Here is a 25171-nt window from a genome sequence, read left to right on the forward strand (position 1 = left end):
TACGAAAAACTCGAGATACAAAAGCCAATGCGAAAAATTTTACTGCTCTACATACGAAAAGTTTTCAAGATATGAAAGGTTGTTGCTGTAAAGTCCCGAGATTCGCCCGAACCACCGAGAACAATTTTAAAACTCCCGCGCCGCCAACTGAGTAACTCGCCACCATCCTCCCGCTCTTCCCATTGGTTCCTGATGCTAGTCACCCCATAAGGTCCTGCTCTCCTATTGGTCAGCATCTACCCCTTGTGCTTTAAGTATTCTATTGGTAAAAGTTTGCTGTAAATTGAAAAACTTATTCATGCAATACATTTAATAAAAAAAAAAAAAACATTAGGTAAAGATAGAATAAAGATTAGAAATGAATGGTTATTATACTGTTTGGTAGTTTCAGTAGTTGAAGAGAGATAAAGAAAATTTATGGCTTACTGTGTAAAAGTGATTGCTTGGCGATCGTTCGATACTCGTAAGTGCTGGATGTAAACAAATGTTTGGAAGCTTTTTTTGTTTGTTTATTATAGTTAATGGTTACTTAATAATTATTTGAAATAAGTACATGCAATACATTTAATAAAAAATTGTGAATTAGATATCATAAAATATAAAATAAATCAGACTGCCAACAAATACGTATTTTTTAGAATTCTTCTTCTGTTTTATTATTACGTTACGTATACGTATGTTTCATTATAGATGTCAGTAACTCTGTATCTCCATTAGGTAAAGATAGAATAAAGAAAAGAAATGAATGGTTATTATACTGTTTGGTAGTTTCATTAGTTGAAGAGAGATACTAATGACAATTTATGGCTTACTGTGTGCTTGGAAAAATGATTGCTTGGTGCTCGTTCGATACTCGTAAGACGGGTAAGAGCTGAATGTAAACAATTGATTGGAAGGTTTGTTTTTTGTTTGTTTGTGTATTATAGTTAATGATTAATTAATAATTATTTGAAATGAGTACATACTGATTATTTATACATTTTATTGGCATATTCTAAGCTTTTAGCTCTTAGGTTTAGATGTCAGAATCATAGACTAGGCTACAGTAGCAACCGCTAACATAGGCTAGGCTTATTGCTAAGGGACATATGCTAAAGTCCTAATATATGCAGTAAAAATGGGGTTGAACATTACATGCAGTTGAATATTACTCAAGTATGTACAGTATTTTGCCTTTTTGGAGTCATATTTCTTCCGTCGGATCGGCGTCGTAACCCTAGAACATGTGTTTTAGGCCTGGAAATATAATTTACTGGGGTGTTTTTGGAGGGCTTGGAATGGATTAGCCATTTTACATGTAAAATGTGTTCCAAGATACGAAAAACTCATGATACAAAGGCCGTCTCAGAACGGATTAATTTCGTATCTCGAGGTACCACTGTATATCGAGCTACAAAAGGGATTTTGACGAAGGAAAAATCTATTTCTGGGCAACGACCTGTGTCGCCCTGTGAAATGGTTCCTTTGATACTATTTCTAAGGAATAAATATTGCTATTCATCCTAGAGAAAAAAGAAACAATATAATGCCAAGATAAATGGCTCGCTCACCTCTAATAGAAGTGTCGGTATAGTAAGGAGCGAGTGGAATCACTACCAGAGGTCCCTTGCCATTTAGCTTCTTCCTTCGACAAAACCCCGAACTACGGAGGAGCCGTGCTACAGCTCCCGGTCTACTACTACCGTGAGCGCCTCCGACGCCTGTGACGTCATTCCTGAAGATAGCCTCCAAGCTTGGGGTAAGCTGGGTGAGCACAATCTAACTACAGGGTGGGGTTTCACAGGGCGACACAGGTCGTTGCCCAGAAATAGATTTTTCCTTCGTCAAAATCCCTTTTCTGGCCATAACCTGTGTCGCCCTGTGAAATAGTACCAGAGAATGCTGAACACCAAGCTTGAGGGACAGTACAGATAAAATGAGAAGGTAAAGTTAAACACTCGTAAGGTTAATAGTATAATGATCAACTAAAATTACAGTCTTACAATATGGTAAAGTATAAGCCCTAAAAAATGGGTTATAACTTAAAATTAGTTAGCCTAACAACAAGCAATAAAAATACAGGTTAGGCAAAAGACAGGGTTATAAGTTGATATATACAAAATAATGGAACTGAATCCAACTAGAATGATGAACAAATAGCAAAACTCAAGGTAACCCAACACATAGAGGCTACTAAACTAAGTAAGGGTGCAATGGGGCAGGTAGAAGGGAAGGCTACAAGAAGTTATAGGAAAATTCAAGAATCGGGTGAAACTGTTTCCAGCTGCCACTGCTGGAAATTTGAGGGCTTCTAAGGGTTTTAGGTAGTGCCGTTTGAAAACTGTCGGAGATTTCCAGCCTGTATATTTCTTAAGATCGTCAAAATTCATGTGTTGGAAATAATTAATAGATGTGGCCACCGCCCTAACATTGTGGGCCCGAGGAAAGGACTCTGGGTTGGCCTGTTTAATGAAGTATAAAATTTGTTGCCTGATCCCTTTTAGGGATAATGTACCACCTTCTTTCCTAATGAACAACGGGCCTGAAGATTTCAGAGTTGTTCTACTTAGGTAGGCTCTTAATGAGTTGACAGGACAAAGGGAAATGTCTTGAGGTAGTGGTAGGATTTTCCACGAGGACCACCTGTCCTGTGGGTCTTCATTTTTGGCTAGAAAGTGGCGATCTGGGGATAAGAGGACTTCCCCTGAGGGGAGGAACTCAATGTGACCTGGTTCTCTTGATAAGGCTGACAGTTCTGATATTCTAGCTCCGGAGGCTAAACTTAATAAAAATAGGGTTTTCCTCAGGAGGGATATGTAATTGCAAGAGTCATTGTTAATGTCCGAGGCCAGTTTGAGGACATCATTTAAGAACCAAGAGACTGATTTAGGTCTCGTTGATGGTCTTAATCTAGCACAAGCTTTTGGTATGGACGTAAAGTACGAATCTGTAAGATCTATGCTAAAACCAAATTGGAAGATCTTTTTAAGAGCTGATTTGGTCGTAGTGATAGTGCTTGCTGCTAAACCTTTCTCAAACAATGATCTGAAGAAAGTTATGGCTAGGTTTGTTGTCATGACTTGAGAATTTGACATCTTAAGGAACTCTGCTAGTTTCTTGACAGATGAATCATATTGCTGGAGAGTAGATTCTCTTTTATCTGATTCCAAGAATGAAATATTTTGGGGATCAATTTCTGCATTCCTCATAGCTGCGAATTTCAGAAAATCCATAAAGTTAGGGTTTTCTGAATTCTTGAGGAAGCGGACACAGTCTGAGTTTGCACTAAGTGGGTTAGTTTGGGGTTGGGAATCCGTAAGGGGTCGGGAGTCTAAAAAACTCTAGGAGTAGAGGGAACCAATTGCTCTTGGGCCAGTTGGGAGCTACTAGAGCTACTTGGCCTTTGAATGTTCTGAGTTTGTCTAAAACTTTCATGAGAAGGTTCACCGGAGGGAAGAGGTAAATATTCTTCCATTTGTTCCAATCGAGGATCATTGCATCCGTAGCGTATGCTAGAGGATCGAGGTTGGGTGCCACGTAACAAGGGAGTTTGCGGTTTGACTCCGTGGCGAAGAGGTCTACTTGAAGTCCGGGGACTTGTAGACTGATCCAATTGAATGAACTCCTGTCCAGTGTCCACTCCGATTCCAATGGAACGGAGCGAGATAGAGCGTCTGCTACTACGTTCTTGACTCCTGCCAGGTGAGTGGCTGACAGGTGCCATTTGTTTTTGTTTGCCAGAGAGAAGATGGCTATCATGACGTGGTTCAAGTGGCTTGACTTGGATCCGCCCCTGTTGATGCAGTGTACTACTACTGCACTGTCCAGAACTAGTTTGAAATGTGAGTTCTTGGGCGGACGGAGTCGTTTCAGTGTGAGAAATACTGCCATGGCCTCCAGTACATTGATATGTAGCTAGCGGAATGTTAATGACCAAGTTCCTTGAACTTTTTCGTGCTGGGAGTATCCTCCCCACCCTGTTAGTGAGGCGTCTGTGTGGATCACTAATGATGGAGGAGGGAACTGTAGAGGAATTGCTTTTGAAAGATTCTTTGTCTCCATCCAGGGGCGGAGACGTTTCCGTAAGATCGCCGGGATAGAGGCTAGTTTGTCCCGTGATCTGCAATTCGCTCTTGAACGCCATACTCTGTTTATATCTTTGAGTTTGGCTCTGAGCAGGACGTCTGTGACTGATGCAAACTGGGGAGAGCCCAGGATCCTCTCTCCGGCACCTCCTGGATGTTTGTTGTTGTTTGAGAAATTGTTTTGTAGCTCTTGCAATTTCTTTCCTTTTCAACGACGGAATTGATAGAGAGTGCGATTGCAAATCCCACTGAAGGCCTAATCACTGGAATCGAGATTCCGGTGTTAGTCTGGACTTGGTTTTGTTTATTTGGAAACCTAAATGTTCCAGGAATTTGATCACTTTGACCGTTGCTTCCTTGCATTCTTTGGGGTTCTTTGCCCAAATAAGCCAATCGTCCAGATAAGCCACTAACATTATTCCCTGTTTCCTTAGCTCTTGCACTACTAAGGTTCCAAGATCAAGAATGATTATTTTCACTTTTAATAATGATCAAGTTCCTGATTATATATATGTTGACAAGGAGAGATTTCGTGTTAGACCTTTTAAGCATAGACCACTCCAATGTTTCATGTGTTTTGGATATGGTCACTCGGCAAAGGTATGTACTAGGAACCAGCTATGTGCTGCCTGCTCCTTAAAAAAGCATGAAGGCGAATGTACTACCCCAGTATTATGTATAAATTGTAAGGGAAATCATAATGCAAGGCATAAGGAATGTGAGTCATTTAAAAAAGAAGTGTTAGCCATAGAGAAAGCTCATGCTGAACATCTAAGTATTAGCCAGGCAAAAAGACTTTTGTTTCCAAGACTCAATATAGTGAAGTAGTAAAAAGTGGAAAATCTAATATAAAAGATCTATCTAGAATACCAACTTCAAAGTCAAAGCTTCAGCTATCCCCTTCTGAGCTCGAAGTACATTCAGCATCTCCGCCTTCATCCAAGAAGGCCCTTTGTCCCCTCCCGATGGGCCTCCTCTGGGCTTCTGGGAGGTCCTATCGGGTGCTTCTTAATGTAGAAAATCCTCACTGGCAAGGCCATCGCCTGCCATGATTCTGGGGTAGTTTCCTCAAGAATGAACACCGTTTGATCAAGTGCAAACCTGCATAACGGTGCTCAGGTGCCATGCTGCCAGAGATGGTGCCTCTTTAAGGAAACATAAGCGGACCCCCTGTCACTCCATCATCATCTCCACCTATATCCCCACACCATAGTAGGGTTCCCAAGAGAGGAAATAGGCAGGGTCTCTTGAGGATCTGCCTAGTTTCCTCTTTGAAACAAGACCAAGACCAAGTCTTTCCAGACCAGCCCAATCCAAGTCAAAAAAAAAAAAAAAAAAAAAAAAAAAAAAAAAAAAAAAAAAAAAAATCAAAAAAAAAATCTAATAGTAAATAATGGCTCTATGTCAGTGGAAACATACGAGGTTTCCATTCAAACAGAGAACAGGTCCGGGTCCTTTTCAAGGAGCATAATTTAGCTGCCCTTTGTTTGCAAGAGACTAAAGGTTGGTAATGTTTCTCCTAATTGTGGACAAAACTTTATTTTTCACAGATCTGGCCACCACCTGTAGGTGAACGTTCTCATGGTGGTGCATGTATTATTGCGGCCAAGTCATTACCACAAAAAGTTATCAATTAGACTCCATACTGCAAGCTTGTGCAACACAGATTTTCATCATAAATGGGTCACTCTGTGCTCTCTTTATCTAGAACCTGGCCTAGAAACTCGATTGGTGGGACAGAGCTGGCAATCCAAGACCAATTAGAGGTTGAAGATTTGCATCACTTTTAGACCAACTACCTCAACCTTTCATTCTGATGGGGGATTTTAATGCAAAACATACTTTGTGGGGGGAAGGTAGGTGTGATCACTGTGGTCTTATAATTGAAAGATTAATAGATTGCAATGATGTAGTTTTAACATGAACGACGGTTCTCCTACAAGGTTTGATGTAACCCATAACTCTAGTTCAGCAATTGATCTTACAATATGTTCGTCGTCATTACGATTCAGGACTATAAGTGGTCAGTGGATGAAAATCTCTATGGGAGCAGACCACTATCCCATCCATCTTAAGTATGTACAAAATACACCCTCCCCATCTTTACCCAAGTGGAAGATAAAGGAGGCAGATTGGCAGCTGTATGAAAAATCTACCAAAGTCAATCGTAAGGCCAATGAATTTCCTTGCCCCTCAGCTGCCTACGAATATCTCGCTAGTATAATGATTGGAGGGGCAATGATGTCAATTCCTAAAACATCAGGGAAAACCCCGTCGTCCACTGGTACCTTGGTGGAATAGTAAATGTGCCTTGAGTAGGAAAATTGCAAGAGCCAGTTACAAGCGATATCGAAGGCGTCCTGTCTAGTTAATAGAATAATATATACACAAAACAAAAGCAAGTCTTTAAAGAAGCAAGGAGGGAATCCTTCATCAAGTACATATCAGAAATTAAAGTATAACTCGCCACTTTCTCTGGTTTGGGATAGAATCCGTAAATTACTAGGGAAATTTTCCCCTGCTCCTTTACCTATTTTGAAATCAACTTGGTAGTTATATCGGATGCAAGAGAGGTGGCAGAGGCCTTTGCTAGGCACTTTTCAAGCATTTCAGCCCCAGTCACTACTCCCCTGAATTTCGCAATAGAAACATGATTATAGTTAATCCGCCTGTTTGTTTGCTTCTGAGGCATATAACCTTCCATTTAGTATTGTCGAATTCGAATATGCCTTATCTTTGTCCTCTCCAACATCACCTGGAGAAGATGATATTATTTATGCAATGATTTTCTCACTTACCTCTGGAGTCAAAAAAAATTCTTTGTCGATGTTTTAAACGAATTCTGGTGCTCAGGGACTTCATATAAGTTGTGGAAAAACTCTGTTATAGTTCCTTTTTTAAAACCCGGAAAGGACCCTAGTCATCCCAAAGTTATAGGCCTATTGCTCTTACCAGCTGTGTCTTCAAGATTTATGAACGAATGGTGAATTTTTCGTCTGATATGGTTATTAGAAACAAAGAACCTGTTGTCGAAGAGGCAATTTGGCTTTCGCAAGAATAGAAGTACATTGGATCCCTTATTATGTCTCACACGTGAGATTCAGAATGCTTTTGCAGTCCAAAATCAAACAATTGCCGTGTTCTTTGATCTGGAAAAAGCATTTGATACTACTTGGAGGGTTGGTATTTTAATGCAGCTGGTTGAATGGCGTATTGGTGGCAATATGTTTAATTTTGCCAAAGACTTCCTGTCTGACCGGTACCTTAAAGTTAGAATTGGCTCTACCTTCTCATCAGAGTATCTTCAGGAAGAAGGCATTCCACAAGGGAGTGTGCTTAGTCCAACCTTTTTCAATATTGCCATTAATGGTTTACTTGAACATCTCCCTGTTGGAGTAACTGGTCAAGCATTCGCGGATGATAAATTGTTATCGTCTGTAGTAGAGCTACTGCAGTTGAAGCTTGTACTAAAATTCAGTTTGCAATTAATGCTGCTACTTCCTGGGCTAATAGTAAAGGTTTCAAATTTTCTGCAGAAAAAACTAAAGCTATACGTTTTTGCCAGAACACGAAGAAGGGAAGAGATTCCAACCTTATTTTTAGAAGGTTCTATCTTGCTTTATGAAGATAAAGGCAAATATTTAGGAATTATTTTTGGCAAAAAATTGACTTTTGCTGAACATATAAATGAGACTGTAGTAAATGTTAAACAGCGGTGCAATATTCTTAAAGTTGTTAGTAACCTGAATTTTGGAGCAGACCGTACTACTTTATTAAGAATTTATCAGGCACTATGCTTGAGTAAGATTGATTATGGATCTCAGGTTTATGGCTCTGCATGTAAGACCTTGTTAGGTAAGCTGGATGTAGTACACAATATGGCATTGCGTATTTGTACAGGTGCTTTTAAAACGTCTCCTGTTGAGAGCCTTTTGTAGACTCTGGTTTTCTTCCTCTTTTCATTCGGAGGGAGGACAAGGTCTCCGATATTTGTCAAGAGCACTAACCTCTCAATCTAATCCAAATTTTAAGTATATAAAACATCCTGTTGACAGAGCACCAACTAAACCTACATTGCCTAAGCCCCTTGTTGAAGTTAGATTAAACATAAGTGCGAGAGAGGTAGGCCTTATTCTCCACTGGTTATGGAAACTACATTTTCAAAATTCCCTCCTTGGTGTAGGCCTCCTTTAGATATTTGCCAAGTTAGAGACAACAAAAAGATCAGCTCAAGTGTTCAGCTTAAAAGTAGCTTCTTGGCCCATGTTTCTGAGCATAGTAACTCGATTGCTGTATATACAGATGGATCAAAATCAGCAAATGGAGTTGGATGTTCTGTCATCGTCGGTGAGAGAACAATTACAAAAAGCCTCCCTATTAAATTCTCAATTTTTAATGCAGAGATTTTGCTATTTTTAGCGTTTTGAAAATTTATTTTTAGTACAGGTAGCACTGGGGACTCTTATATTATTTATTGTGATTCCCAGAGTTCCCTAGCTGCACTCCAGAAGTTGACGCCATCTAATCAACTCGTCCAAGAGGTGCAGGATTGGCTGGTCCTCCTGCGTTCTCGAAAACGCATCGGTGTGAAGTTTTGTTGGGTTCCCTCGCATGTGGGAATTCGTGGTAACAAGCTGGCTGATACAGCCGCTAAGCAGGCAGCTTCCTCCCGGGCTTCCCACTCTGTGAGGGTTCCCTGTGAAGATTTTAAACTTTTTATTAAATCATTTTGTAGGACTAAGTGGCAGAATCACTGGTCCAACTTGAATAGTAATTTAAAGCTGAAATCGATCAGACCATTCTGTTCATCCCTGGTCACCTTCTGTTGGGATGGATAGAAGATCTAGTATAGTTTTAACACGCCTGCGTATAGGGCATACTTTTTTAACTCACCGGTATCTTTTAACTAGTGGAGCAGAGAGGCAGGTTCCTCAATGCTCCAATTGTAATGTTGGCATTACAGTGAGGCATATATTTGTTGACTGTCCTCTTTATTTTAATCATAGACGTCGGTTTGGTTTCACCAACAACCTTTGTTCAGATATTTTAGGAGAGGGTGCTCCCGTAGAAGAGATTTTTAAATTTCTTAAGGAAATCCATTTGTTTTAATGCTATTTAATTTGAGTAATTTTTAATATGAAGTTTATTTTAATAATTTGGATTAATTATGTATACCTTTTTTAGTAAATATATCTTGTTGATATATATGCGCTGAATGGCCTTTGGCTCCGGCGCGTGGCAAATGGCCACAAAATTTATAAATTCAATTCAATTCTTGCACTACTGCTTCCGCCAATTTGGTGAAGATCCTGGGGGCTATGTTGAGCCCGAATGGCATTACTTTGAAGGAGTAGGATCTGTTGCCTAGTTTGAAGCCTAGGAACGGACGGAAGTGTCTGGCTATGGGAACATGATAGTAGGCATCTGTAAGATCTATAGAGTTGTGACGGCCCACGGGGAAGTAAGGTCCGTACCTGCGAAACGGTCAGCATCCTGAACTTGTCGCAATCAATGTATAAGTTCAGATGGGACAAGTCTAAGATGATTCTTCGGTTTTTCAAGTCTTTCTTTGGCACGCTGAACAAGTGTCCTTGAAATTTTAAATTGTTGACTCTTGAGACTACTCCTTTGAGAAGGAGGGCTTGGGTATACTCTACCAATTCCGTTGTTGGTGCTTGATAGAATCTGTTGGTTGGAGGAGGGCCCTCTAGCCAACTCCAACCTAGGCCTTTTGTCACTATACTTTGAGCCCAAGGGCTGAACCCCCACCGCTGGCGGAAGAGGTACAGTCTCCCTCCTACCTTGGGACTCTCACTGCTGGTTTGCCGAGGGGCGGCCACCTCTTGCTCCTCGGAAACCCCATTCCTCTGTTTGCAGCCCTGTCGGACCCTCTGAATCGAGAGGCACCTCTTGCTCTGCTACCTCTCGCAAACCTATTGAAGGCCTGAAAGTTCTGGCTTTCATAGTTGGAGTTATAGGCTGGCGAGACAGCAAAGGAAGTAGAGGGTTGGGGTTGCTGGGACTAAGGGGTCAGGACAAGGTATTGTTGCTGACCCTTCGACGATGGTTGTCCTTGTGATGTTGGGACTGCCTGAACCAACGTCTGCTGAGAAGGCTGGAAGGGAGAGAACTTCCTTGGTTTCTTCTTGATCCTTTGGTTAGGACCAGAAGATTCCTGCCTCCGCTTTGCTACTAGTCCCCACCTGACTTTGAGGCACTGGTTGACCTTTGAAGCCTCATGAAGGACTTCTGCCACCACTGGTGCTGGGAAGAGGTCCGTTCCCCAAATTGAGGAAGCAATCAGCTTGTTCGGTTCATGGCGGATAGTAGCTTCCGCCAGAACGTGCTTCCTACAATTCCTCCTGGCTATGAGGAAGTCGTAAAGGTCACACTGCATGGTGTGCAGCAGACCTTTAGCCAAAACTTTAAACAACGGCTCTTGTTGGTATACAAGAGCCGTCATCTCCGCCATAGTAATGGAGGAAAGGGATCTTGCGAGCCTAGTCCGGGCGTCGTACTCCGTCTGGATGAGGGAGTCTGACAACCTAGGAAGCCTCTCACTAAAGAGAGTGGTGGCACAGTCCGCCTTGAGTTTTCCTACTGAGAAAGTAGGAACTGCCCCCTCGAAGTACGTCTCGGAGCCTGGGAGTAGGAGAGAGGTGGGTTCTGTCTCTCGTAGTTGAGGCAGGGGCTCGTCTTTCAGGGCGGCCTGAAAGGTTGCTTCCACTACCTTAAGGGTAAGTGGTAGCGGAGTCCCTTCTACCGGAGTGAAAATGGTGAAGGGACTTCTAAAGGCTGTGATGCGGGTATTTTCACACCCCCATTCCTCCAGACTTCTCATTAGAGTCTGCTGTGCCTGTTCCCTCGGAAGGATCACTGTTTCCTTGGGAACTTTGTCTTCTCTCATCATTGCTGCTTCCGTTAGCCGGACGTAGCCAATGAATGGTGGTTGAAGGTCCCTGGGGTGGAACTCGAAGTCCTCACGCCTTCGAGTTCCTATGCCATCGATGGTCAACATTCCGTTGACAAACGTGGCATACGAAGCAATCCTCCAAGGGTTGGCCGCCTTGAATTCCGGCAGTTGGCTGGAATCTGGCATTGGAAGAGGAGAAGGTGGCACAGCTAGAGGAGAACCTGCCGCAATCGAGGTTTGAATCCCGGCGATGGCATTCTCCTGAGCAGCCAACCGTTCCCCCAGCGATTGGATCGACTGGCCGGAAGACGTAACAGAACTGGAGAGCGGAGGAGCACCGAGCAGACCCTTGTTGTCAACCAATGCCCCTAAACGGATCACTCCCACCTGCTCCAGAATGTTTGCCGAAAAGGATTCGGGATCAAAAGGAGGGACTTGAGCCCGATCCTTACGGGATTTACGTTTGGGGGACCTCGACACAGACGAAGAGGCCGCCCTTGACCTAACTGTTCCGGGGTGGTGAGCCGGAGTTACAGTGTCAGCTAAGATGACCGATTTCTTGGGGAGAGACTTTTTAAGTTTCTCCTCGGTCGACTTAGCCTTGGGGATCACTGAAGCAACCTTAGGACGGACAGACCGCTGGTCTTCAGTGAAGCCCCGGAAAGAAGTGGAAGAAGAAGGATCAGTGGAAGGTGATGGAGAAAGGGAACTCAGGATAGGGCCCTGAGAACCCACAGGAACTGCCCCTACTACACCCTTACCTGTACCCATGGAGTCTATAGCCATGGGTTCGACGTCGAGGTTCATTGCCGCGACGTCTTCGGCTACGTCTTCTGGGAAATCCCCATCCTGAAGGGAGATCATGACCTGGAGGTCGGCCAGTAAAGGGGCGGCCGCTATCGGGTCCACCACTGATCTTTTCTTGGCTCCGGGGAATACCAGGTCCGCCATGTCCTGGGTAAGAATGTAGGGGTGGCCCTTCGAATTCCGGCCAAATCCCCCTACCCATGCTTTGAGAGTAGACAAAGCCTTCTTCTTCTCCTCGTCAAACCCCTGTAAGAAAGGTCTAGAGTTAGGAAGAGGATAGGGGAGGAATGTCTGTTATGTTGAGACCATATGAATATGTGTCCCATATGCGAAAGGTATATAATAATAACAAGTATGCCAGGTGATGAATGAATGAAGAAAGTGCTAAGAAAACTTACTACTAGTGAGGCATCGCCTACTAGTAAGTAGCAAGTTTGGCAGGCTTCGTGGTGCCAAACTATAAAATCCTCCACCTTCACCGCACATCCTGCATGAGAGCGGCATACTATATGGCCGTATGGGTCTTGGAGGACGGCATTGCACCCAATCTCCTGGCAGCACAACATCTGTAAGTCAAAGGATACATGAGTACCAATGACAACCTCCGGTGGTATAATATGCAAAATATCCATGGGTGCCGGAGTAGGACCGACGGATAGAGTTCTACGTATAAGTGGCATGCAAAAGAATGCCGGAGTAGGCTCTAATGCTCGCTCCGTAAGAATAATACGAAGAAAAGTTACAAGGGGGGAAGAAAATCTCTGCCTCCGCCTAGGCTCACTTGTTATGGGTAAAATAAACTCCGTAGGGCCCGGAGTTAATAATATTGAGTGAGCAATGTCAAACTTCTAACGAAGCAAGGGATAGGGCAGGAGGCAGAAATTAAAAACCCCCCCGGAGTAACGCAAAAGGTTCTAAAATAAAATAAAATAAAAGAAAAACCCCATTATATCAGTAAGTGCTCGTGTGAACTATCCTAAATGGATAGGCACCCAGTGGTCCCCTCCCCCCTCTCTATGTTCGGTAGCGGCGGATAGACACCTGCCGGACTGAACTGGGGGGGAAAGGGTAGGGAAGTACGTGGGGTAGGGGAACCCTCCCCCTGATTGGCCAGTTAAGGACAGAGAAGTAGGGGGAGAAGGTCCCGAGCCCCCGAGACACATGACGAGTGAGAACACCAGTAGGGGGGAGCTCCCCACCAGCCCCATGAGTCACCCCCTCTCATGCAGACTCGGACGCTAGCTGTGAGAAACGAGTCATCACCCATCGACGTGGATGGCAATGTATGGAGGGGGGAATGGAGGGGACGGGTGGAGGACCCTGTAACCGGGTGGCTCACCGCGATCGACCAGTGGTCTTCCCAGCCAGGTGATAAACACGAGGTGGGGAAGAACCGTCGGAACAACATCAATATCACTGATATATATAGGATTACTTATAATAAAATTAAATCAATCAAAATAATAAAATTAAAGCGATATCTTAAAGCTAGGCTAACACGGGGAACACGAAGCTAAGCAATCAGAAAGAATAGGCTAATCGGCGATCCGAAGAAAGGGGTAAGTTAGCCTAATCTAACCTCTAGTTCAAGAAAATGGGGGGCAGGCTAAGCACCAATCGACAATTGGGATATGAAAGCCTAACCTAACGGTAAAAACAGTGATAACAGGGTAAGCTAATCGCCATACCGAAGCATGGTGTATGTTAGCCCAACCTAGTACCTACTATAAGATAATGGTAATCAGGAACTAGAGAAGGTAAGAGAGAACATCAGAATAAATAAAATGATATGACTCTCAAAACCATGACTGATAAAAACTCCTAACAACGTAAGGCGTAGCTAGGTAAGGTCCGAAACGTGCGGTCGGAGCGTGCCCTGTGTAGGCCCAACTAATAAGCTAACTGCATAAAGGATATGGAGACTATGTGTAAGTAACCATATCTATAGTACTGTGAGAAGGGAAATCCCTAACGGTATGGGAGACCGAAAGAGAGAACCCGTACCGCCTTGCGGTCGAGGGGCATACCGGCCGATAAGGCTCCGAATATATAAAAAACACGAAGATCATCATAAAATGAGATCAGTAACCCCAAACAGTACTTAACCCTCTTACGCCGATTGGACGTATTAAACGTCGAGTCAAAATGTCTCCCGTATGCCGATTGGACGTATCATACGTCGGCTCAAAAAAGTTTTTTTAAAAATTCGCGGAAAAATACTTATAGGCCTACCAGCCGAAAACTTTTGTATCACGCGCCTTGGGGGATGCTGGGAGTTCACGGATCAAGGCGTTGTTTTGTTTACAATCGTTACGCATGGCGCGCAAGCGCGAATTTCTTTCTTATCGCACTAAAAGTATCAGTGACACATCTCGGAAATTATTTCGTCACTTTGACATAATTATTGCACCATTTTAAATTATCCTTTACATGAAGTATTATATATGAAAATGTGCGCAATTTCATGCACAATACAACTAAAAAATACTCATGATTGTAGCTTTTATCAGTTTGAAATATTTTACATATAAATAACGATAAGTGCAAAAATTTCAACCTTCAGTCAACTTTGACTCTACAGAAATGGTCGAGAAACGCAATTGTAAGCTAAAACTCTTACATTATAGTAATATTCAATCATTTGCCTTCATTTTGCAACAAATTGGACGTCTCTAGCACAATATTTCGATTTATGGTGAATTTATGAAAAAACTTTTTCCTTACGTTCGTGCGATAACTCTTCCGATAAATTTTTTCGTGCGATTGTCCTAATGTTTGCACCCTTTTAAAGTTTGCCGTTACATAAAGTTTTATATATGTAAATGTGCGCAATTTCCTGCACAATACAACAAAAAACAACCCATGGTTGTAGCTTTTATCAGTTTTGGAAATATTTCATATAAATAACGTTAAGTGCAAAAATTTCAACTTTCGGTCAACTTTGACTCTACCGAAATGGTCGAAAAACGCAATTGTAAGCTTAAAACTCTTATATTCTAGTAATATTCAATCATTTACCTTCATTTTGCAACGACTTGTAAGTCTCTAGCACAATATTTTTTCGATTTATGGTGAATTTATGAAAAAAAAAAACATTACGTTCGCGCGGTAACTTCCGAAAAAATCAGAATTTTTTTGTGCGATTGTCGAAATGTTTGCACCATTTAAAATTAGCTGTTACATAAAGTTTTATATATGAAAATGTGCGTAATTTCATGTAGAATACAACTAAAAATGATTGAAGGTTGTAGCTTTTTCTCTTTTTCGAAATATTTGCATATAAATCACGATAAATAGAAAAAAAACCACGTTCGGTCAAATTTGACTCTACCGAAATAGTTGAAAAACGCAATTGTAAGCTAAAACTCTACGGCCTAGTATATTCTGTCATTTTTCTTCATTTTTGAAACAAATTTGAAGTCTCTAAAAACAATATGTGATTTATGGTGAATTTTGAAAAATATATTTACCTTCACTCCGCGCGCCGATTCGCGGCCGCAAGTCTCCGAAATACGTACATGGCATTATCCTAATATTTGCTCCTTTTCATATTAGCCTTTTTATAGAGTTTCATATATCAAAATGTGCGCAAATTCATGGAAGAATACAATAAAAAATAATTGAGGTTGTAGCTTTTTCCATCTTCGAAATATGTCCATATAAAAAAATATATATATTAAAATTTCTACATTCGGTCAAATTTAACTCGTCCGAAATGGTCGAATCTGCAATTCTAATCTAAAACTCTTACAGTATCGTAATATTCAATCATTTGTCTTAATTTTGAAACAAATTGGAAGTCTCTAGAACATTATTTAGAATTACGGTGAATTTTTGAAAATAACATTTTTTTACGTCCGCTCGTTACGAATTCGTACATCATTTTGTGATAATATTTTTCCGGTGTTGCTTTTATTGTTTTACAATGTATTATATATCAAAATGATCGCAATTTAGTGTACAATACAACGCAAAAAAAAGTAACTGGTTAGCTTTGACCGTTTTCTGCACAGCGTGATTTGAATACAATTATGTATGAATTTTTTTTTTTCGCTACCATATATCGCATTATTTACATATGATAATGATATTATTTCATTTCTGATGGTTGCATTCTAAACTTCAGGCAATGACAAAAAAGGAGCCAAAAATGAACTCTTAATCTTCAAAAGTACGCGCGCTGTAATTTTTTGAAAAAATTATTTTTTCCACTTCCGCGCTCACTCCAAACCAGGCCCGGCATACGGGAGACGTTTTGATTTTTAGGGCTCCGGCGTAAGAGGGTTAACTTAGAAGCAGAAGCTGAAGACATCTTGAAATACCTATGGTAAATCCAGAAATAAGCGGTTACACAGCACAGAAAAAAGTAACGTGGTGGTAATGCGCGCTATCAAAGGAATGACGTCACAGGCGTCGGAGGCGCTCACAGTAGTAGTAGACCGGGAGCTGTAGCACGGCTCCTCCGTAGTTCAGGGTTTTGTCGAAGGAAGAAGCTAAATGGCAAGGGACCTCTGGTAGTGATTCCACTCGCTCCTTACTATACCGACACTTCTATTAGAGGTGAGCGAGCCATTTATCTTGGCATTATATTATTTCTTTTTTCTCTAGGATGAATAGCAATATTTATTAAGAAATAGTATCAAAGGAACCATTTCACAGGGCGACACAGGTTAAGCCCAGAAATGTCCTTTAATATCTAATTCGCTCTACGAGATGGGCTTGATGCAGTCTCCAAAACAAAAAAATACCTGAGCGCAGCAGCGTATTTGAGATGGGAGGCGGCATAAACTTATATCTCTTGCGGTGACGGGGTTGCTAAGGCTGCACTGCCAGTCCTGGAATTTAGAGGTCGATGGTTTGCCCCTGTCGGCCGCCAATTCTATTATCGCTTAATAAATTCCCCCTCGGTTAAACATATAAGAAAATATATTAATTCCGGGGTAGAGTGAATTAGATATTAAGGACATTTGTAGCTCGATATATGTATATGAATCACGGTAATGTGATATGACTTATATAATGACTACGTTCGGGCAAAAGCACTACCACGCTACCGAGGACGAGATGGGCTTGATGCAGTCTCCAAAACAAAAAAATACATGATCGCGGCAGGTATTTGGGATGGGAGGCGGCATAAACTTATATCTCTTGCGGTGGCGGGGTTGGCTAAGGCTTCACTGCCAGTCCTGGAATTGAGAGGTCGATGGTTTGCGCCTGTCTGCCGGCAATTCTATTATTGCTTAATAATTCCCCCTCGGTTAAACATATATGAAAATATATTAATTCCGGGGTATAGGGAATTAGATATTAAAGGACATTTGTAGCTTGATATATGTATATGAATCACGGTAATGTGATATAACATATATATATATATATATATATATATATATATATATATATATATATATATATATATATATATATATATATATATATATATATATATATATATATATAGATATATAATATATTCTAATATATATATATATAGAATTATATCTATATATATATATATTATATATATATATATAATATATATATATATCTATATTATATATACATACATATACATATACATACATATTACATACATACATAAATAAAGAACCACTCACATATAGATATATCTATACAGTATTCGAGTTTTCCAGATTCACAGACTCACTCATTTGCGGATTTTTCTGCCGCTTTTCATAAAGTGCAATCATTTGTAGAAGACACCCCCCGAAAAGGCTCACACAGGAACATTGTGAAAAGTAGGCAGAAGCAATCTTCCTTGGATAGTTATGTATGTACATAGCCTCACTCGAAAAGTAACCTTCCACATTTTATGTACAGTATATTTCTTGTTACCATGTACACTAATATACACTTTATTTGCAGGTTATATTTTGTATTTTTTTATTAATTTAGGTATTGAATGGTCCAAATTGTTGTAGTATTTCATTGTTTATAGGTCAATTTAGCTTTATTATGAAATCTACTGGGGTGTTTTTGGAGGGCTTGGAACGGATTAACCATTTTACATGTAAAATGTGGTCCAAGATACGAAAACCTCATGATACGAAGGGCGCCTCGGAACGGATTAATTTTGTATCTCGAGGTACTACTGTAATATATATTGATATATATATATATATATATATATATATATATATATATATATATATATATATATATATATATATATAATTGTCGATGCCAATCGCCCCTAATAGTGCCACCAAACCCTGGATTTTGGGCACCGATGACTGGGATCAGTGCTATTATCTCTGATTTTCGGTTATCAGCAGTTTTTGGTTATCATCACACTGTCAAGAAGGGGACCCCCTCCAATAACCTCAGCAGGGTGCTGATAAGTGAAAACCACAATTAACCGAAACTTGGCGATTAATGACACTTATGGCCCCGATAACCAGTTAATGGCGCCTCTGTTGGGTTTGTTATAGTGCCATAACTCTTTATTATTGAAGTGGAACGAGGAGCGTTATGGTGCCATAAATAGCTGATTTTATGGCGCTAGACAAGCGCTATAAAACCACATCACCATTAACTAACAAAGGACCGACTACTGTATGTGTGGTAGTACGATGCTTTTTGCAAAAATTTTCATTTAATTAAAGAGCTGATGAAATAAAAACGTTTGTCATTTATGAATTTTGTTATATTGGGAAGGTGTAAGTTTAATTTTTGCTATTCTGTATAACTTACTAGATCATCTAACTTTATATATATTTATTTGTTTAGGTTAGCCAAAAATTTGATCTACAGTAATTCAATTTTCACACTCATTATTTGTCTGGCTGGCCACATCCAGTACAGAATAACTATTACTTCATTATTATTTGTAAATGAATACCATAATACAGGGTGGGCCAAAAGTAGCCTCACAGTTAAAACAGAATAAAAAATAATTTGTTAAACGCATAAAATTTTTCAGACATGAATAAGTGGCATATTTAAGAATGAGTGACATGAAAAGGATAAAAATAAGTAGCATGTATTAATGGCACAGTATTAATTTTCTATTGAAGAGTACTTTGAATGAGAAACAGTTCATGAAGTAACTGTGAGGCTACTTTTGGCCCACCCTATATATAGTGTGATTTTGCGGGTTATTATTTGTAAATGAATACCATAATATGTGTGATTTTGAGGGTTTAGCTTGTAGAGGTTAGATCGTTCCTGAGGAACCAAGTAAGTAACGTATAGCCACAATCACCATTGATTCTAGCCAGATATTCAGCGCCTTATGTTGGGACCCACGCAGAACACAGTAATCAACATGGCAATTGGTTAGGTTCTAGCCATGCTGAACCCTCAAGGTTCTGCTCTAAGACCACTCTGGATAGTTCTTTTACTAGTACAGAAGACCAAAGAAAAAATAGGAATACTGCATATATATATATATATATATATATATATATATATATATATATATATATATATATATATAATATTCATATTTGGTAATTATACTGCTGAAGATTGGATGGTTGTGCTTGTTAGCGTTGACCTATTGCTGCAACAACTCTCCCAATGTTGTCGTATAAGAGCCCCAGTATCAGGATATTAGTGTGATGTACTTTACATTTAACCAGATCATAGTTTCTGAAAAAGGTAAATGGTGATTCTGGCCAGCTTTTGTCTTAATTAGGCTTGGGGTTGGTCTCTTCTGAACAGTTGTGTTTTACGTACAGGTATTTTACTTTTGTTTTTAGGTAAATTGCAACTAACTAATTTCATGACTGAGAATGCTGTTTTTCTGTTAACATATTTTTTATTGAAATGAGGTGATATCCTTCATCTGTGGTAAACATTTCTATTTTCTTTTATTTTTAGGATGACATTGTGAAACTGCAGATACTAACACTAGCAACAAAGTTGTTCTTGACTAATCCAAAGCAGACACGTTTGTTATGTCAGTACGTATATAATCTTGCCAAGTACGATACTAACTATGACATTCGTGATCGTGCAAGATTTACTCGGGCACTTGTCTTCCCTCCTCAAGGCCATGAAGATAACAAACTCACAAAACATGCAAAGAAGATATTTCTAGCAACAAAACCTCCACCATTGCAACAGTCCAGCTTCAAAGGTAATTGTTTTATTTTGAATCTGTAGTATATAATGTAATATTCAACTAGGACACAGATTGTGATTTAGTAGTTGAAAAATTAGAAAATGATTGATAATACTATACATATCAACAGTACAGTACTTGTAGACATTGTTATAGATATTTATTGTTTCTTTTAAGATCGTGACCAGTTTCAGCTTAGTACGCTCTCCCACTTGATCAATGCTCGAGCAACAGGATACCAGGACTTGCCTGTGTTTCCAGAAGAAGCTCCTGATCCTAGTTTACGCAATGTGGAGGTAACAGCTGTATTTACACAGGAGAGCCACAAACCTGCACATCAAAAAAGAAATAAAACTCAAAAAATAAAATCATTTTACTCGGATGAGGAGAGTTCACCAGAAGATGAGAGTGAAGAAAGCAGCAGTGGATCTGAGAGTGATAGCGATGAGGATACTACTGACAGTGACACTGAAGAAAGTAGCTCTGATGAAAGTGAACCTGAAAGTGATGAGGATGATAATGAGGAGCATTCACAATTCAAAAGGAGATCAAACAGTTCAGGAAAAATTGAAAAACAGAAAGATTCTTCTGAAACTGAGGAGTCCGATTCAACATCATCATCATCTGAATCTTCTAGTTGTGAGTCTTCAAGTAAAGAAGAGTCAGAGGATTCCTTTGATGGGAAGGTGAAGACAAAAGTTTTTAAAGGCAAAATTCTCAGAAAAAATGAGAGCTCAGCTTCAGGTGGAAACAGAAGTAATTTAGATCTTTTGCTAGATTTAGATGATTCTCCACCTTCTGTGGACACACCGCTTCTTACACCTTCTCTGGGGGGTCTTCTGACTCCCACACCTTCAGTTCAACCACAAATATTACCTCCAGGTGCCTCCATTCAGCCAGCCTCAGCAAAATATGTTCCAACAATAACATTTGAACTTTTGAACAGAATAAGTAGCGGAGGTTTGACTGTTTCTGCTCGTTTCACTCGTTCACCTCACCTTTATTCTCCGTGTATGACATCAGTTGAACTTACATTCACTAACAGTGGCAGTGAAGAAATTCGAGACATCAGTTTGGGGAAGCAGAAATTAGCACCAGGAATGTCATTACATGAATTTGCAAGCATTGCAGTTCTAAACCCAGATACAACTGTGTATGGTACCCTTGGAGTTGATTTTAATGATACCACTCAGCCTGCAGTGTTTGACATATTAACTGCAGGACGAACATTTAACATCAGCATAACTGCTCCAGTTGGAGAGCTGCTTACACCTCTTGCAATGAGTGAAGATGATTTCAACCATAATCAGGTATGTTAGAATAAGAGAAAAATGTAATAGCTATGTCAACACAAAAGCACACACACTATTGTTTTCAGATGCAGATGCAGGTGGCAGAGAAAATATGCAGTTTAGCACCAACTTGCCTGTTATATGTTGCAAAATGAGTTAATAAAAATTCACATTATGCAGTGTAACAGAGTACCTGTAGCCAAAAGTCAGTTGTCCATCAGTTTCCTTGCAGAACTGATGTATTTCTTAAAAGTATTTTTTGTCACCCAACTTCTCTTTCCTCCTGTCATTCCTGTCATTGGCAAGTTTTTAGTGGGCATTGTGTTGTTTTACAGAGCATGTACAAGTGATCATTATATATGTTTTACAGTTTCATGGTTATACAAGTACAAACTGTGGTTTTTAAATGCATTTCACCATTCAGAAGATGAGACTAGGTCATTGTCTTCATCTCCACTATTATCCCTATGTATGGGGTTAGTTGCCTTGATGTGTCTTCAGCCATTCCTGTCAAATGCATCTTCCTTCACTAAACCTTACTTCTCCAAATCCTCCTGCATTTTATCACTCCTATTCCTTAAACCTCCGTTTTGACCTTCTACCCCTAACAGGTTCCACCCAAGCCCTCCCTGTTCACTCCTTGCTTCTCACTCTGTCTTGAGTGTCTTATCAGATTGTTAATCTTGACCAGCCTTGTGCTTTTACTAACCTCATCATTTTTCAGCCTCTCAAGTATCCTCATGTGCTTTTGTTCCATTTTCTGTTACTCTTTCATTCTTAATGCCATGTTCCTGAATCATATATCATCGCTGGTCGAATTAACGTGAAATAGATCTTTATTTTCAATTTATTTGACATACTTTTGTGATGCACTACCCTTGCCACCTCCCTCCCATTTCTTCCAAGCTACTTTGATCCCATTTCAACCTCAGCTTTGCTCCCTCTCCATAGCTTAAATTTGAACCTGTCTGGAACCCCGTGCCTATTTCAATTGAGACTACTACTTTTACAAATAAACAACCCCCTTCCTACTTAGTGATCAGAGGAATAAAACTTTTACCCACATATACCTTCATACCACCCCATTGAAGAGATTCCCATCCTTCTCATAGCTTTCTCTTCTTCAGCCTCTATCATAATCCCCAGATCATCTGCATAGAACATTTCCCATAGATTTTCACTCTTAATCAATACTCTTTCTACAACCGTAACCAGTACAACAGAAGTTGCGCTTAAACCATCTCTTAATTCAAAACGTTTCTGTTTTGCTGTCTCTGTCCTTTTCATACATAAATTCACCCGACCTAACTAACTTTTCTGGCAGTTTCTCTTAAACACCAAAGCACTACCTACCAGATGCTTTCTTTAGGTCTGTAAATATTCAGCAGAGCTTCCAAATACCCTCCAGTCACTTTTCCTATATCTTTCTTATTATGAAGACATCATCAATTGTACCTTTCTAATAAAACTACTTTTGTACAAATCTTCACAATTTCCTTAAATTTTTCATTATGTATCGTATCTAAAACCTTTAACAAATGTCTTGTTAGTGTGCTTCTTTTATACTTATCACACTCCATGATGTCTCTCTTCTGTTTAAACATCAGACTTTCTTCCCAGTCATTAGACTTATATCCTGTTCACAAATTACCCTTAACAGTTTCAACAGCCATTTTTCCTCTGTGGTACCAAGTACAGTAGTATACAGTAGTACATTCCACGTTTCACTTTGTAATACTGATGGACCTGGTGCTTTGTCATTCTTCCTTTGACTGGTAGCCTTATTTTACTTTTATAGATTGTAACTCCAACCCTACCCCTCCGCCATCTCCACTTCCCCCAATCCCCTCCCATTTTGTGTTTAAAAGATTCTTAAAAAAGTCCAGTCACTATCTTTTAAGTCATCCTTAAGCAAGATATTTCCATCTTGACTTTGACTGACTGACCTAGATCTTGTCTTTGCATTTTGCTTGCTTTTGATATTTTTTAACTGTGGCCCCTTTCACCCCTAACTCTTCCATGTTATTTTCCTTTTGGTATCACTTCTGTATCTAGTGGCTTCTATGGAATGGCTTTTCCTATCTAAAATAATGTGTAGGTGATGTCGTAATCCCTCTTTTAGAGAAAGAGAGAATGGATGGATATACCCATAAGGTATTGTTATGTGAACACTTTTGCAGACTGGAATTTAGGCTGTATGGTACTTTATACCACCTTGAAGATATCATTCACTGAGGGATTCATAGGCAAAAGCTTAGTAATCAACTCTTGCTTCCTTCCTAATTGATAAAAGTGCGGTATTTGATAGCGTGATTTGCACGGAAGTTCGTCTATTTTGTTGATATAAACTGTTACCTAGTTATGAGATACCTCTTGCTTGAATTTTCTGGAAGTGGGAAGCCATGGCATTTCCATTGCTCACTGTGATTCTTGCATAAAGTGGTTCAGCCATCTTTGGACCTTGTTTGATAATCTTTTGTAGACATTGAGGCCAGTCAAAAGTTTCCATTCTGGTCATCTTCTATGGTGTCAGCATTCATGATAACCATTCTTGCATACATCTTGCTTATTCTCAAAATGTCAGTCAAGATGTGTTGAGACAGTCAGCATATATGTCCATGGTCTCGGATGTCTGATGTTCATTTTGGCAGCAAAAATCTTGCTATGAATAGGCTGTAGTTGTAAGTCATCAATGTTTTCATAAGTTCTGACCTTAAGTCAGCTTCTCTTTTGCTTTTTACCTGCTAGAATTCAGAGCCCTATTTATATAATCATGGCTTCTTCATCTTTGGTCCATTTTTTTATTTTGCTAGTTTCTGGCGAATTTTTACGGGATTCTTCTACAATGTATTAAAAGTCTTGATTCTTGTACATAGATATGAGCTTGTCTAGTATTTACTTCTACCAAAAAGTTTTAGTTACTATTGCTTCTTCTAGAACAGGTTTAGAAATTTTGGAAGGGCCCTTTACCCTTGAGAGCCAGGCTAAAAAATCAATATGCAGCACCCTAGGCCAGGGAAACTTTGAGGTGTAAGAGAAAAATTATACAAAATGTTCCCTACCTTCTACGAGAAGTTGAAAACCCTTGTGGGGCCTCTTTTACAAGACAATCATAAATTTTACCATGTTATACGTTTTCTCTAATAAATAATTTAGTTTTATTTTATAAAATTATAATTACAGTTCATAAAATATTAAAACTGATTAAGAGCCAAATGGGAAGAACTAAGGCTACTCATATCAGGAGTGTCTCCTGTATGTATAGCTTTGCAGGAGACTATGATTGGTGGTAATACATGTCCCAGCCCACGAGAGTATACATCCTATCATTCCTATTATAATTGCAAGTGATATAGGTGTGCAGATCCATTTGCAAAGAAAATCTACCACTTAGTGAAATCTTCCCCACTGTTGAATGTAAATCCCTCATTCAACAGTTACTATGTCCCTGCGTGTTTCTGGGAGATATGAATAGTAGAAAACCTCTGTGGGGTGACACCATCACCAATTAAAGAGGAAGTTGCCAGTGTTCCCTCATAAAGGGTAACAATGTTGAAGTCCCAAACACTAGGGAGTCTGCACATTTTCACGTTCAAACAGGTACATAATCAGCAATTGATTTATCTATATGCAGTGATGACTCCCATATTGATTTTAATTGAAGAGTGATAAATGATAGATTTACCAGTAACCCTTTTTCAAATGGTGAATGTAGCTTCAAATCCTCCTCCTTCTTTTTCTTTTGACCTTATTAGTCCCACTGTATAGCAGGGTCGACCGCTTGAGTCAACTTTCTCCATCTGTTTCTATTCCTTGCATTGTTGTCTCTCAGTCCCACCTCACCCATATCCCTCCCCATCACTGGGGTGTTCTTAGCTCTTGATTGGTTCCACCTCCTCCTTTTATTACATGGCCGTAGTATCTCAGACGAGCTTCCCTAGCCTTCTCCTTTACGTTACATGTATACTACCTTACATTCTTGGTATATCTTTACTCTCCCTCCTTC

The 25171-nt window shown here is 39.9% G+C and overlaps 1 protein-coding gene across 3 annotated transcripts in view; it reads left to right on the forward strand.

Moving 5' to 3' along the window:
- The window catches only part of LOC135218244 (AP-3 complex subunit beta-2-like), a 694745-nt gene that overhangs the window by 630673 nt on the left and 38901 nt on the right, over nucleotides 1-25171 (forward strand). For all 3 annotated transcript variants that reach the window (XM_064254405.1, XM_064254407.1, XM_064254406.1), the window contains 2 exons: nucleotides 19630-19888; nucleotides 20051-21183. In XM_064254405.1, the coding sequence (XP_064110475.1) occupies nucleotides 19630-19888; nucleotides 20051-21183 (1392 nt within the window). The remainder of the gene's footprint in view (nucleotides 1-19629; nucleotides 19889-20050; nucleotides 21184-25171) is intronic.

The sequence above is a fragment of the Macrobrachium nipponense genome, chromosome 9 (assembly GCF_015104395.2).
Source record: "Macrobrachium nipponense isolate FS-2020 chromosome 9, ASM1510439v2, whole genome shotgun sequence".
In the NCBI taxonomy this organism is placed as follows: Eukaryota; Metazoa; Arthropoda; class Malacostraca; order Decapoda; family Palaemonidae; genus Macrobrachium; species Macrobrachium nipponense.